General features: G+C 43.1%; 1 protein-coding gene across 2 annotated transcripts in view; it reads left to right on the forward strand.

Moving 5' to 3' along the window:
* Window positions 1-15,802, forward strand: part of SFMBT2 (Scm like with four mbt domains 2) — a 65,716-nt gene that overhangs the window by 20,698 nt on the left and 29,216 nt on the right. For both annotated transcript variants that reach the window (XM_087968888.1, XM_087968889.1), the window contains exons 5-12: window positions 1,404-1,492; window positions 2,995-3,241; window positions 6,152-6,249; window positions 7,762-7,863; window positions 9,799-9,946; window positions 12,872-12,954; window positions 14,138-14,264; window positions 15,380-15,496. In XM_087968888.1, the coding sequence (XP_087825014.1) occupies window positions 1,404-1,492; window positions 2,995-3,241; window positions 6,152-6,249; window positions 7,762-7,863; window positions 9,799-9,946; window positions 12,872-12,954; window positions 14,138-14,264; window positions 15,380-15,496 (1,011 nt within the window). The remainder of the gene's footprint in view (window positions 1-1,403; window positions 1,493-2,994; window positions 3,242-6,151; window positions 6,250-7,761; window positions 7,864-9,798; window positions 9,947-12,871; window positions 12,955-14,137; window positions 14,265-15,379; window positions 15,497-15,802) is intronic.

Raw genomic sequence — 15,802 nt, forward strand, 5'->3', positions numbered from 1 at the left:
GTGAAGCAAACAACGGCAAGAAAATGTACAATTGGCTTCAGGTGGCAAGAATCAAGTTAATGGCCCATAACTATTTCTAAATAATATTTTGAATGGGATGAAGTGCCAGAGTAGAAATTTATGGGAGGTTTAATGAGTACCAATTTTGTGCTAACAATGAGGCTTTTCAGAGACACACAAGTTAGTCAAAAAAGAAACAGCTAACAGGGTTTGTTTGTGGGCTTAAATGCAGCTAATTTGATCAACTTCTCCAAGCAACCTTAAGACTTGGTGGGGTGGGCTTTGGGGTGTGTGTGTGTGTGTGTGTGTGTTGCATTTTGAGTGGAGTCCCTTTCTCCTTTTTCTATGGCCGCTATTACAATTAAAATATTGAGTTGTGTTTGGCTTGTATAATTTGATGAAAATTGCCTGTTTCTCCATCATTCCCTTGGCGAATGGAGAGATTTATTTTCCAGTCAACTGGGTTAAGGAAATTGATTAGATCTCTTTGGATGAAGCTGCAGAAACAGGGTAATTTTGAGAGAGCAACTAAGAAGGATATTTAGAAGATACCCCAAAGATTGAGGCTGTGAGCTTCCTTCTAAACGATGGTGTGGCACCAAGCTGCCAAAACAGAGGCAATACAGTAAATCTTTAATGAGAAGGGAGGGAGGAAGGAAGGAAAGAAGGAAGGATTAGAAGGAAGGCAGGGAAGGGAAGAAGAAAGGGAGGGAGGGAGGGAGGATTAGAGGGAAGGCAAGAAAGAAAGAAGAAAGGGAGGGATGGAGGAAGGGAGGAAAAAAGGAAAGAAGGAAGGATTACCGGGAAGGCAGGGAAGGGAAGAAGAAAGGGAGGGAGGAAGGAAGGGAAGGAAGGAAGGAAGGAAGGAAGGAAGGAAGGCCTTAGCATAATACAATATAAGGAAAACTTGGCTTAGCAGTAGTATACTTAAAAAAAAAAAAGACTCTGAGTGTCCCAGTACATCATAAATTGAAAATTAACCAACATTTCACGTGTCACCATGGTATTAGTGTTCAAAATGCAAATGCTATTTGTGGATATAATAGCAGGTTCCCAGAATCCAGATTGGAGAAATCATTGCCTTGAATCTGTGTCGGAAGTGACAGAAACAGAAACCAAGATTCTTCCCGAGCTCAGCCCTTTACTGTTTCACACCTACAGACAAAATCTTGCCCAACTGAAAGACTCTTTCATCTGCATCTCCAATATACTCAGGGAACTATCAGGGAGAGACTGTCCACGCCCTTTTTCTCTCACACATAATATCTAGGCTGAGTTGCCTCTTAGTCCTCTGGGATGCAGCCCCTCCCTCCTGGGGAATCTCCTTACATTCAGTTACATAAAGAAAGAGACTAGTTATCACATCCTTCGAGTAATCACATTTTCCCTCTTCTATTTTCAAGCTATCAAAGAGAAATACTCGGATTGGACGGAGTTCCTCATACGTGATTTGACGGGCTCACGAACAGTACCAGCAAATTTACTAGAAGGCGTAGGTATTGATTTAATTTCTGTTCTCCAGGGCTGTAGGTTTGCCACCCAGAAGAAAAATAAGGGATAGGATACAGGATTGAATATTTAATCAGGTCAATAAATAGTCTATTATGTTTGCACATGCAGGATAGGGACAAATGTCCTATTTCTTTCTCTCTCCCTCCCTCCCTCCTCTCTTCCTTCTCTCTCTCTGTCTCCCTCTCCCTCCCTCCCCATCCCTCTCTCCCTCCCTCTCCCCTCTCTTTCTCTCTCTCTCACTCTCTGTCACACAGATACACACAAACATATACAGGAGTTTCTCACCTTGGCATTTTTAAGACCTGTGAACTTCAACTCCCAGAATCCCCATGCTGGCTGGGGAATTCTGGGAGTTAAAATCCACCGATCTTAAAGGTGCCAAGATTGGACACTTCTTGTCTAATTAATATGGAATATTTAACCAATTCAGTAAATTAACAAGTCCTAGTTTATATTGTTTGCACGTGAAGGGCCGAATGTCCAATGCCTTCTCTTACCTGACCGTACCCTAAAGTTGCATCTCTTCACCTCATCTCACCTGGGCTTCCTCACGTAGCCGTACATGCAGGAACCCTAGGAAAAATTGAGAAAAATACGAAGTGTTTTTGAGAAGGGAGTTGGACTAGAAGACCTCCAAGTTCAAGGGTGACATGATAGCAGTGTTTCAATATCTCAGGGGTTGCCCCAAAGAAGAGGGAGCCAAGCTATTCTCCAAAGCACCTGCAGGTAGAAGAAGAAGCAATGGATGAAAACTAATCAAGGAGAGAAGCAACTTAGAACTAAGGAGGAATTTCCTGACAGCGAGAACAATTAATCAGTGGAACAGCTGGCCTCCAGAAGTTGTGGCTGTTCCATCACTGGAGGTTTTCCAGAAGAGACTGGACAGCTACTCGTCTGAAATGGTATAGGGTTTCCTGTTTGAGCAGGGGGTTGGACTAGAAGACCTCCAAGGTCCCTTGCAACTCTGTTACTCTGTAAATTCTGTAGAAGAGGCATCACCAAGAGCAGCAAGGGAAACTTTGGATGGAAAAATAAGCAATGTCACAGCACTCCATCTCCCGCCCTTCCGTCCCAAAAATCAGGTTGCAAATGGTTTCTTGTTTTTTTAGTTTTCCTAGAAGGAATTTTTTTAAATGTATTGATTATTAAATCTATTGGCCATCTCTCTTACTTTAGGCCAACTGATGCCTAATAGGAAGGAAAGGAGGAGGAAAATGGGATGGCAAATATAGTGTGGAGGAAGGAGGAACAATGATTTCCTAGAAGAGTGGATAGAGGGAAATTGGCGGTTTTCTAGGCATGGCTAAGCCAGAGGTCTCCAAACTTGGCCACTTTAAGACTTGTGGACTTCTATGCTGGCTGGAGAATTCTGGGAGTTGAAGTCCACAAGTCTTAAAGTGGCCAAGTTTGGGGACTCCTGGGCTAAGCAGAGATCATGTTCTGTGAAGTGTAAAATAAGGGGTGTTGCTTCTGTTCAAACAGCCTCTGCGAGGGAAAAACGCTGTGGACCTCATTGCCCTGGATTCCTTAATAGAGCTGCAGGGTGGACAGAGTCCCTTTCAGTTCTGGATAGTGAGCGTGGTTGAGAATGTCGGCGGAAGATTGCGCCTTCGCTATGCAGGGTTGGAGGAAACTGACTCTTACGACCAGTGGCTTTTCTACTTGGATTGTAGACTTCGACCGGTGGGCTGGTGTCAAGAGAATAAATACCAGCTGGAACCACCTGCAGGTACCAGAAATTAGTACCTATTCACCTATTATCTGTCCTTCCTTCCATCCATCTATCTAACCAACCATTCCACCATACACCCATTAATAAATCCATCCATCCATCCATCTAACCAACCATTCTACCATCCACCCATTAATAAATCCATCCATCCATCCTTCTGTCCATTCATCCACCATAAATCCGTCCATCCATCCATGCACCCCTCCATTCCATCCATCTACCCATACTTCCATCCATCGATCCATCCATCTAACCAACCATTCAACCGTCCACCCATGCATAAATTCATCCCTCCATGCACCCCTCAATCTCATCCATCTATCCATCCACCCACCCATCCATCTAACCAACATGCATCCATGCTTCCATTCATCCATCTACCATCCATCCAACCATCCATTCACCCATGCATAAATGCACCAACATGCATACATACTTCCATCCATCTATTCTAACCATTCATCCATCCATCCATCCACCCACCCACCCACCCACCCATCCATCCATCCATCCAAGGTGTTAATGTCATTTGATTCATCTTGAGAAAAGCTAAGCAAAGTCAGAAGTGGGTAGTCTTTGGACAAGCCAGGGAAATATCAGGCTAAATTGGGAATGCAAAAGCACACACACACACACACACACACACACACACACACACCACCCTAGGAAAAAAGCTACTGTTGCAAATAAAACAAAGTTGATGTGACTCAAGGTCAACAGGATCCAACTTAGCTCAAAGCAATCTTCATTTCAGGCAACGAAAACATCTAGACATCTTTGGCTGATCTTGAAAAGCTAAGCAGGATTAAATTTAGCGGGCTCTGTGTAGGTGTAAGCAGCACCCTAGGGCTATAATTTTCCTGGAAGAAACAGAGGAATATCTCTGTGCGGTCATCAATCTTCTTTTGAAGCTTTTAATAAAGTCTTATTAAAAAAGATAAAGTAAAGAGATGAACTTGATTCAAGGAAGTCTTTATTTCCCCTAATCTTATTTTAAGCAGCTGCCTCACGTCTTAACAATATGGATTTTAAAGTGGTGTGACTTTGCTTTGTCGAGTTTTCTTTTCCCGTTTTTTAACATCAGGCAGCCCTGGCTGGCCAGCTGGGGAATTCTGGGAATTGAAGTCCACAGTTTTTAAAAATCACCAGGGTTGAGACCAACCCTGATTATGGCTGCAGCTGAGGGAATCCCCTGTTTTTCTCACCAAAACTAGCTGCATCGGAGCGGCTGTGAAAAGGCCAGCATGATACACAATAAAAGCTCATTTAGGGCAAAGTGCCAGGCATCTGAGCTTTTTCCTCTTCATTAACAATTAAATTGACTTCTCTTTCTCCACAGAGACGAGCCAGGCTTCCTCAAATCAAATAACCCTTTCACTTTCCCATCGTGGTTCTTTCTGGATGTGGCTTGGAGGAGTGACGTCCTAAACAATGCTAAGGAGAACCCGTTAAAGGGGGAAAAAATGTCCAAATTTACTTGGAAAGAGTTCATTTTGCTTAAAATACTACAAGGGAATTCCCACCTTAAACTCCACAGACTTGGTTCAGTGCAAAGGAGACTTTATAGCCAAACGTTTATGAAAAGTGCAAGTATAAAGATTTAATACTCAACTTACAACCGTTCATTTAGTGACCATTGGATGAGTGGTGCGGTGGCCTAGAGGTGGAGCACTCGCCTCACAATCAGGAGGCTGTGAGTTCAATCCTGGTGTGATGACCCGGGGCATGACACAAAAATAACCAAGTCACAAAAATAGAATAAAGTCCCTTTAAGGCCTCCAACTTGGCCCCAATGTCCAATTATCCTAGGCTGGATATCAAACTCTTAAAGAAAACAGTCTACGGAGGGAGTAAATGCAGTCCGAACCCAAAGTAAAGTTAATTCAAAATTAATACAAACCACACTGAAGGAATTAATATAGCAGGCCAGGATGATTAATTGCAGACTTCTACCAGATAACGCAGCAACCAGTTGGGAGGAAGCCAAAACACAGATAAGCTCCGACAAGAATAATGCACACTTTGCTTCCAGCAACTTTGCCATGCGCAGTTTGTCCTTTTAACCAGTCCTCCCAACTGCAGCCCATGAAGGGGATCAGGGCCCCTTCCTCCCCTGTAGACCACACCAGTCACGTTTCTCCCTTATCCTCCCTGCGTGCCCTAGGATGAAGAGGGGATGGGCCTGGGTCTTCCTCTGAATGCCCAGCCAGCTTGTGCCCTTCCCCAGTTTCCTCCACAACCACCTGAGCCACACTCCCACTCCCTGTCAGCTGTTCCATCTCTCCCTCAGAGTCAGACTCCAACTGGGGCATGACACCTGGGTAGAGGCAGATATTTCTCCCTGTGGGCACAATGAGAATATATCTGCTGAACAAAACTCCGCATTGTGACAGGAAGGGCATCCGGTCAGTAAACACTCAGCTCCATTCAGTTGCCAAGACTCCACCCTGCAAGGGATTATGGGATTGTTAAAAGAAGATGATTTAGAGGCCATTTGAAGATATGCCAGCACTGAAAAAAGTGACATGACTGTTTTTCACACTTAATGACCATTGCAGCATTCCCCCCATGGTCACGTGATTAAAATTCAGATGCTCGGCAACCCACTCACACTTATGACAATTGTAATGTCCCGGGGATCATGGGATCCCCTTTTGCAACCTTCTGACAAGCAAGGTTTGGGGAAGCCAGATTCACTTAACAACTGCAGTGATTCACTAAACAACTGTGGCAAGGAAGGTCATATAATAGGGCAAAACTCACTTAATAAGTGTCTCACTTAGCGACAGAAATCTTGGGGTCAATTGTGGTCGTAAGTCGAGGATTACCCATATCAGCATGCAGGAACATCGAATATGTGCAGCTGGCTTAATCAGTTGTGGGAATTTCCCATGCTTTTTACTGCAGAAATCTCTTCTCTGAAGATTGCATCTGAGTGGCGGACAGCACTAAACATGGCCCTGGCCGAGGCAGAAAAACGATCCCTTCCCATGGAAGTCTTTAAGGTAAACCTTAATAAACCCTGATTTCTGCTTAATAAACCATTATTTCTTCTTTGAGCCATTTAAATTGCTGCCCTGCCATCCTCCTTTGATTTCCAGATTTGAAACTAGCAGTGGAGAATTTAGCATGGAAATGGTAGATATTCCTTTTTGAAATTTTCTTTCAATCTCTCTCTCCCCCTTCCTCCCTCCTCTTCTTCCTCCTCTTCCTCCCCCCCTCTCTCTCCCTCCCCCTCTTTCTCTCTCTCCCTCCCTCCCTCCCTCCCTCCTCTCTCTCTCTCTCTCTGTCACACAGACACACACAAACACATACAGGGGGCCTCACCTTGGCACCTTTAAGACCTGTGAATTCCCCATGCTGGCTGGGAATTCTGAGAGTTAGAATAGAATAACAGAGTTGGAAGGGACCTTGGAGGTCTTCTAGTCCAACCCCCTGCCTAGGCAGGAAATCCTACACCACTTCAGACAAATGGTTATCCAATCTCTTCTTAAAAGCCTCCAATGTTTGAGCATCCACAAATTCTGGAGGCAAGTAATTCCACTGATTAATTGTTTTCACTGTCAGGAAATTCCTCCTTAGTTCTAAGTTGCTTCTCTCCTTGATGAGTTTCCATCCACTGCTTCTTGCCCTGCCTTCTGCTGCTTTGGAAGATAGCTTGACTCCATCTTCTTCTTTGTGGCAGCCCCTGAGATATCTATTCATTTTATTTTATTTATTTGTCAATCACTTACAAGATAATAGGTATAAGTATAAACATGAGTAAGAATACAGGAAATAGGTACGAATAAATGGGGACAATAGGACAGGGACAGGAGGCATGATGGTGCGCTTATGCACGCCCCTTACAGATCTTTTAGGAAAGGGGTGAGGTCAATAGTGGATAGTTTGAGGTTAAAGGAGTGCTTTCATGTCTCCCCTGGTCCTTCTCTTCACCAGACTAGCCATGCCCAGTTCCTGCAACCGTTCTTCATATGTTTTAGCCTCCAGTCCCCTAATCATCCTTGTTGCTCTTCTCTGCACTCTTTCTAGAGTCTCAACCATCTTTTTTGTAGTCTGGTGACCAAAACTGGATTAGGGTTAGGGTTAGTACTCTAGGTGTGGTCTTACTAAGGCTTTATGGAGTGGTATTGTTAGGGATAACATTGTTTCGTTCTGTTTAGTTTGTTTTCCTTAACACCAGTTGGGGAATCCAGGCTTAACAGGTATTAATACCTCCCTTGATCTTGATTGAATCCCTCTGTTAATGCAACTTTTTAAAACATTTTATTTGTTTTGATTTGTCAGTCGCTTACAAGATAATAGGTATAAGTATATACATAGTTATGAATACATGAAATGGGTACATATAAGAAAAATAAAAGAAACGATAGGACAGGGACGGTAGGCACGTTGGTGCGCTTATGCACGCCCCCTACAGCCCTCTTAGGAAAGGGGTGAGGTCAATAGTTTGGGCTTTACGTGAGTTGCCTGTCCCTGGCAGGATGGACCAAAGCATCAGCTTGTTTTTTCCCTAGGATCATGCTGATTTGAGGAACCACTCATTCACGGCAGGGATGAAGTTGGAAGCAGTGGATCAACGAGAACCAGCCGCGATTTGCCCGGCTACTATAACTAAGGTGAGGAATCCAAAATGGGGTTGAGAATTAAAACCAGATCTTCCACAGTCAAGGCAAGGCATGTAGGTTTGAGGTCTCCTAGGGGCACCCCAGAGGCAACATAGATTTGTTCCATCCATCCATCCATCCATCCATCCATCCAGGAATTGACCTCTTCTGAGACCCCTGCTCCGAGTTTATCTCTAGAGTTCCTAAAACTGTCTCTTGAGTAGCATGGAGAAGTTTGGTGGAAATTCGGGAAATTTTCCTTTCTCACACAACCACAATGCGGGTAGTCCTTGACATACAACAATTCACTTAGTGACCGTCCAATGTTACAACAGTACTGAAAAGGGGACTCGTGACCATATTTCACCCTTGGTCACGTGAGACTGCAAATTACAATGTTTTTTGTCACTTTCTAGCCTTTTTAGTCCGTTTCTGGGCAAAAATACCCATAGGAATACATTGATTCACTTAGCAATCTTCATGTTCACTTAATGACTGCAGCAGGTCGTAAAATAGGGTCTGGAAATGGGAAAGCCTCGACTTATCGCTGTCATGACTTAAGATGGAAATTCCAGGCTCCATTACGTCTTATAAATTAAATCTGACTGGTTGTCTTTGGGCCAATCACCAGGAGACCGGGAGTTCTAGTCCCGCCTTAGGCATGGAAGCTGACTGGGTGTCTTTGGGCCAATCACCAGGATACTGGGAGTTCTAGTCCTGTCTTAGGCATGGAAGCTGCCTGGTTGTCTTTGGGCCAATCACCAGGATACTGGGAGTTCTAGTCTTGCCTTAGGCATGGAAGCTGACTGGGTGTCTTTGGGCCAATCACCAGGAGACTGGGAGTTCTAGTCCTGCCTTAGGCATGGAAGCTGACTGGGTGTCTTTGGGCCAATCACCAGGAGACTGGAAGTTCTAGTCTCGCCTTAGGCATGGAAGCTGACTGGGTGTCTTTGGGCCAATCACCAGGAGACTGGAAGCTCTAGTCCCGTCTTAAGCATGGAAGTTGACTGGTATCTTTGGGTCAATCACCAGGAGACTGGGAGTTCTAGTCCCACCTTAGGCATGGAAGCTGACTGGGTGTTTTAAGCCAATCACCAGGTGACTGGGAGTTCAAGTCCCACCTTAGGCATGGAAGATAGCTGGATTCTTTGAGCCAATCACCAGGAGACTGGGAGTTCTAATCCCGCCTTAGGCATGAAAGCTGATTGGGTGACTGGCTGATTTACTGTCTCTCAGCTCAACAAGATTGTTGTTGTGGGGAAAATAGGAGGAGGAAGAATTCACTGCCTTGAGATTTATAAAACAATAATAATAGGGATGGGATATAAATAAATAAAAATGGCAGCCAGTTTGGTCTAGTGGTTAAGGCACCAGATTAGAAAGTGGGAGACCGTGAGTTCATGTCCTGCCTTAACCATAAACCAGCTGGGTGACTTTGGACCAATTAGCAAGAGATGGTGAATTCTAGTCCCACCTTAGACATAAACCAACTGGGTGACTTTCAGCCAATCACCAGGAGACTGTGAGTTCTGGTCCCACCTTAGGCACGAAAGCCGGCAAGATGACTTTGGGCCAATCAAAAGGAGATTCCGAGTTCTAGTCCTGCCTTAGACGCAAAAGGCAGCTGGGTGGCTTTGAGCCAATCACCAGGAGACTGGGAGTTCTGGTCCCGCCTTAGGCATGAAAGCTGGCTGGATGACTTTGGTGCCAATTGACAGGAGATTCTGAATTCTCATCCTGCCTTAGACACGAAAGGCAGCTGGGTGACTTTGGGCTGGTCCTTCTCCCTCAGCCCAACCAACCTCATAAGGTCGTTGTTGCGAGGAAAATAGGAGGAGGAAAATATGTTGGATGTAATTTCAGCCTTGAGTTATTTGCAAAAATAATACAAGTGGGCTACAAATAAATAAGCAAATAAATAAACTCCTCCACTTGCTTCCCCTGTAGGTTTTCAGCCACCATTTCATGCAAGTCACTCTGGACGATCTCCGTCCTGAACCATGCAGCACGTCAAGGCTCTGCCATGCCGATTCCTTGGGCCTCCTGCCAGTGCAGTGGTGCCTTAAAAATGGAGTTCATCTCACCCCTCCCAAAGGTTTGTCTTGGCCTTGCAGAATGGGTCTGGATTTGGGGTGGGGGGGAGGGTTTGCATCATCAGTGCCTCCAGAAGTTATCTGGACGCTCCATCCCTGGAGTTTTTTAAAGAAGAGATCGCACGACCATGTATTCAGAATGACATGAGCAAGGGGGCTGGACTAGAAGACCTCCAAGGTCCCTTCCAACTCTGTAGTTCTGCATTCTATAGTTTTTTTTTTTTTTTTGCAAACACCGTGGAACCTATTTCGACGCGGTGCTTGAAGAGAAACCCCCAAACCTTGGAATTATATGTCCAAATGTCCCTTCAGCTACGAAGCGCCAAGGAATTTCTGTTCAGAAGTCAATATAGCGTTACAAATTCAGGGAGGTAAAATTAAGGCTATCGTGGCTTAACATTCAATGGCAGAGGAGTGACAGAGAGAGACAGAATAGAATAGAATAGAATAGAATAGAATAGAATAGAATAGAATAGAATAGAATAGAATAGAATAGAATAGAATAGAATAGAACAGAACAGAAATAGAATAGAAAAGAATAGAATAGAATAGAATAGAATAGAATAGAATAGAATAGAATAGAATAGAATAGAATAGAATATAGAGAGGAATAGAAAAGAACAGAATAGAATAGAACAGAATATAGAGAAGAATAGAATATAGAGAAGAATAGAATATAGAGAAGAATAGAATAGAATAGAATAGAATAGAATAGAATAGAATAGAATAGAATAGAATAGAATAGAAAGAAGAATAGGAATAGAATAGAATAGAACAGAACAGAACAACAGTACAGAACAAAATAGAATAGAATAGAATAGAATAGAATAGAATAGAATAGAATAGAATAGAATAGAATAGAATAGAATAGAATAGAATAACAAAGTTGGAAGGGACCTTGGAGGTCTTCTAGTCCAACCCCCTGCTCAGGCATGGAATTCCTATGCCATTTCGTAGCCCTTTGCTTCTTGTCTGAAAAGTTAAATCTTTAGAGCAATATAAAAACCATCGATGTTGCTGCATTAGAACAGGCTTCTGGCTTCTAAGGGAATTTCTCCTTCTTGTTCCAAGACATGGCTAATATAGATGAATAATTGGAGAGTGACGTACACATTATGTTTAATGTACACATTAATGTACGGTTAGAAGAGCTGCTTAGATTCCCTAAGGAGAAAAAAAAGACATGTTTTATTTCATACCAGCCAGAAAATTAATATCCATTAATTTCCCCACCATATGAAAGTGCTCTGTGGACACCATTTATATTGTCGACAGCTAGATTTATAGACTTCTTTTTCCTTAAGCGTTCACAGCTGTGGGGAAGATTTTGCTCATTTTCTCTCTGCTTGGAGACGGGCGTATTTCTGTGTTGGCGTTGGGTGTGTTGCGAGGGGCATCTGGCTTTTCACTGTGGCTTCATCCCAACGAGTGAAATTTCCAAAGCAATGAAATATTCATACTTGAAAGCTGGGGGCACGTAGGCCCAGGTTGGAAGCAGACCAGGCAGAAATTCAAGATAAGAGATTTCAATTTGGCGGGCGAGGAAGCAAGACAGTGAAGGAGACCAGCCCCTTTCCCCACTCAAAATGGAGAGGCCATAAGGGGCAAAGTTGTCTGCCCTACAGTACACAGGAATATACATATAAGCCAATGGTGGTATGCTACCGGTTCAGACTGGTTTGGCTGAACCGGTAGTAAACAAAGCCTCCAGAGATCAGCTGAGATCAGCTTTGCCTGGGCAAGGCTGAGCCATCTTTTTGTGGGGCGAAAGTGCTTAGCGTTTTCCTAAGAGATGCAATGCAAAATTAAAGCATAATTCATAAAAAAACATAAAAAAAATAAATACAAGGACAAATAGGCTGGAAAAACAGCTTCTATCCCAGAGCAGTAACTATACTGAATTCTACTGTATAATGCAATATGAATGCAAAGTCAGGGGTTTTCAATTCAGTTGTTATAGAATGCGAAGGATGTGTGTTTGTGTTTTATTTTTTATAGTTATAATGGAATGGAATGGAATGGAATGGAATGCAATGGAATGCAATGCAATGCAATGGAATGGAATAGAATAGAATAGAATAGAATAGAATAGAATAGAATAGAATAGAATAGAATAGAATAGAATAGAATAGAATAGGAATCTTTTATTGGCCAAGTGTGATTGGACACACAAGGAATTTGTCTTGGTGCAAATGCTCTCAGTGTACATAAAAGAAAAGATACATTCATGAAGAGTCAAGAATCATAAGGTACAACACTTAATGATAGTCAAAGAGTCAAGAATCATCAGGTACAACAGTCATAGGGTAGAATAAGCAATCAAATCATATTAGGAAACAGTCAATATAAATCGTAAGGATACAAGCGACAAAGTTTCGGTCATACAGTCACAAGTGGGAGGGGATGGGTGATAAGAAGTGATGAGAAGATTAACAGTAATAGTAGTGCAGACTTTGTAAATAGTTGGAATTATTTGTTTAGCAGAGTGATGGTGTTCAGGGAAAAACTGTCCTTGTGTCTAGTTGTTCGGGTGTGCAATGCCCTACAGCATCGTTTTGAGGGTAGAAGTTGAAACCATTTATGTCCAGGATGCAGCCTAGTATTGTATTCAGCTTTTTTGCCACCACAGTACAATGCTGACTGCCATCCATTGACCCACTGCAAACAACAACAACAACAACAACAATCATATGGGTTGGGTGATGTTTAAAAGCTTGTAAATTGTGGTATATTGGCGCAGCTCATCCGATTCCTGTAAACCGTAGTTAGCGATGGACTCTAACCAACATTTGAGCGGGCTGAGGTAAATATTCTCAGATAGTTGTGTTACTCTTGAGTGTGGGCTGCTGTCCGGCTGTCCACTTCTGTCTTCACCCAAACAAAATGAGAGAAAATGAATTTTGTTGGTTTCCTGGGATTTCTCGCAGGTTATTCTAATCCGGATTTCGACTGGGCGGATTACCAGAAGCAGTGCGGAGCGGAGGCAGCTCCTGAGGGCTTCTTCAAAAATGTAAGTTCTGGTTTTTCTTTTCACTGCATTGGGATCTTTCTTGTCCTGTGCCCATTGCCATTAATGGTCCTTCACCCTCATTGTATGTATTCTACAAAATCACTTTTGTAGAAAGTTAAGGTCAAAGAGGCTGGGATCACAACACTCCTTCCTTCCTGCCTTCCTGCCTGCTTTCTTTCTTTCTTTCTTTCTTTCTTTCTTTCTTTCTTTCTTTCTTTCTTTCTTTCTTTCTTTCTTTCTTTCTTTCTTTCTTTCTTTCTTTCTTCCTTCCTTCCTTCCTTCCTTCCCTCCTTCCTTCCTTCCCTCCCTCCCTCTCCCTGTTTCTCCTCTTCCTTCCTCTTCCCTTTCCTATTTCCTTCCGTCTTCCTCCCCTGTTTCTCCTCTTCCTTCCTCCTCCTCTTATTTCCTTCCTTCCTCCATTTCTCCCCTTTCTTCCTCCTCCTTCCCCTATTTCCTCCCTCCCTCTATTTCTCCTTTCTTCCTCCTCTTTCCCCTACTGTATTTCCTCCCTCCCTCCCTCCTTCCTCTTATTTCTCCCCTTCCTTCGTCCTCCCTCCCCTAATTCCTCCCTCCCTCCTTTCCTTCCTCTTTTCAGAATCAGAATAGGAGAAGCCCACAAGGAAACATGTGCAGAGGAAGATACATCTAGATCATCAGCAGCCCAAAGTAATTAGAACAAGCATTAAAACTGGCATTTCATCTGCAGCCCCAACACAGCAGCTGAAGTCCCCAACTCTTGAGGGAGGGGTGGATTAGGGATTTTAAGAAGCAAAAAAGGTCCTTCACCCTCTTTTCCAGCTTATGTAGCAGCTCCCTGCCTACTGTATATCCCAGGGGATCCTCAAACTTTTTAAGACTTGTGGGCTTCAACTTCCAGAATTCCTCAGCCAGCATAGCTGGCTGGAGAATTCTGCGAGTTGACGTCCACAAGTCTTAAAGTTGCCAAGTTTGGAGACCTCTGTTCTGTATCGAGGTTATAGTATGAGTGATGAGTGGATTTTTTTCAGGGTTAGACGTCCCGGTTTGGCGAACTGAGCTGGCAGGGAAATGAAAGAGAAGAGAGTGGACAACCGTTTGTTCAGAATGGCATAAAATTTCCTGCCTGAGCCGGAGATCGCCCAGCTGCCTTCCAACTGTGTCATTCAATGTTCTGTTTTCTGTGTTTTCTGTTGATGCCATTCAGGCTTCCTGTAGTCGAGCTTTTATGAAAAACATGATGCTGGAAGCAGCGAACCCCCAGAATCCGGCTGAGATCTGCATGGCGTCTGTTAATTCCGTAAAAGGCCGGCTAATGTGGCTCTCTTTTGAAGGTACATTAGAAGACGGCCTGCAGGGGAAATCCTGCCCTGCTTGATTCCTGCTGAATTCCCGAAGCTTTCTTTCTTTCTGTCTTCCTTTCTTTCTGCCTTCCTTCCTTCCTTCCTTCTTTCCTTCCTTCTTTCCTTCCTTTCTTTCTTTCTTTCTTTCTTTCTTTCTTTCTTTCTTTCTTTCTTTCTTTCTTTCTTTCTTTCTTTCTTTCTTTCTCTTTCTTCACTCCCTCCCCCTTCCATCTCCTCCCTCCTTGCCTCCCTCCTTCCAGTCCTTCTTTCCTTCAATCCTTCCTTACCTCCATCCCTGCCTTTTCTTTCCTTCCATCCTTCTGTCTTTCCTTCCTTCCTTTCCTCCCTCCTTTCTTTTCCTTCCTTCCATCCATCCTTCCATCTTTCCTCCCTCCCTCTTTCTTTCTCTCTCTTTCTTTTTTCCTTTCTTTCTTTCCATCCATCCTTCTTTGTATCCTTTCTTCTCTTTCTTTTTCTTCCTTCCTTCCTTCCCTCCCTCCTTTCTTTCTCTTTCTTTCATCCTTCTATCTTTCTTCCCTCTCTTTTCCTTCCTTCCTTCCTCCTTTCTTTCTTTTCATCCTTCCTTCTATCCTTCCTTCCCTCTTTTTCTTCCTCCCAACCTCCCTCCCTCCTTTGTTTCTTTGTTTGTTTCTCTTTCTTTTCATCCTTCTATCCTTTCTTTCCTCCCACTCCCTGTCAGCTGTTCGGCTTCTCCCGCCGAGTCAGATTCCCACACGGGCATGACAGGAGGGCACGAATTCTTCTCCCCACGTGGATGTATCTGTGCCTTTTCTTTTTGCCACCAAATTGCTGCCTTCCTGGCATATCTTTATATTTTTTTAATTATTTATTTCTTTTAACATACAATAAATCCATTCCATTTCAATTGTGTGTCGATTAGGTACATATTTCATGTGCTTAACAATTACTAATAATATTCTTCTTAACAGTATAACAATATAATAATAATAATCACATTCCCATATATATAATATAAGTAATATTCAGTATGCCTATTACACTAGTTTCTCTTATTGCTTTATAAAGACATCTAATCCCTTGTAATTAATTTCTGGTGTTTCTAATGCATTCTAATGCCTCAATAGGTCTTCCTCACGTACCTCCTTCCGAATATATAGTCGATGTGGAATCAATGGACATCTTCCCTGTGGGCTGGTGTGAAGCAAATGGTTACAAACTCTGGGCACCGCATAAAAACACCGGTAGGTACCCGGAAGAGCAAATTTCAATTGCTAAGTTTTGCAATAATCATTCAGTTGTTTGGCCTCTACTTAAAAATGAACACATTGTCTTCAGAATGCATTGTCTAAGACTATACAGGCAGTCCTCGAATTTCAACCGTCTGTTTAGTTTAGTTTATTGTCATTGCACATCGTACAACGAAATTAAATACCATCTTCAGTTTACTATATACAATTGTTCTGACCCAAACCTGGTTCCTTGAGAGTAAACACAAGACAAAGGTACCAGCACCACCTTTTACTGTTTCATTTACGAATCCTGTTTCT

The sequence above is a fragment of the Notechis scutatus genome, chromosome 6 (assembly GCF_049901735.1).
Source record: "Notechis scutatus isolate UNSWTSFEM ecotype Mainland chromosome 6, rNotScu1.2, whole genome shotgun sequence".
NCBI classification, from domain to species: Eukaryota; Metazoa; Chordata; class Lepidosauria; order Squamata; family Elapidae; genus Notechis; species Notechis scutatus.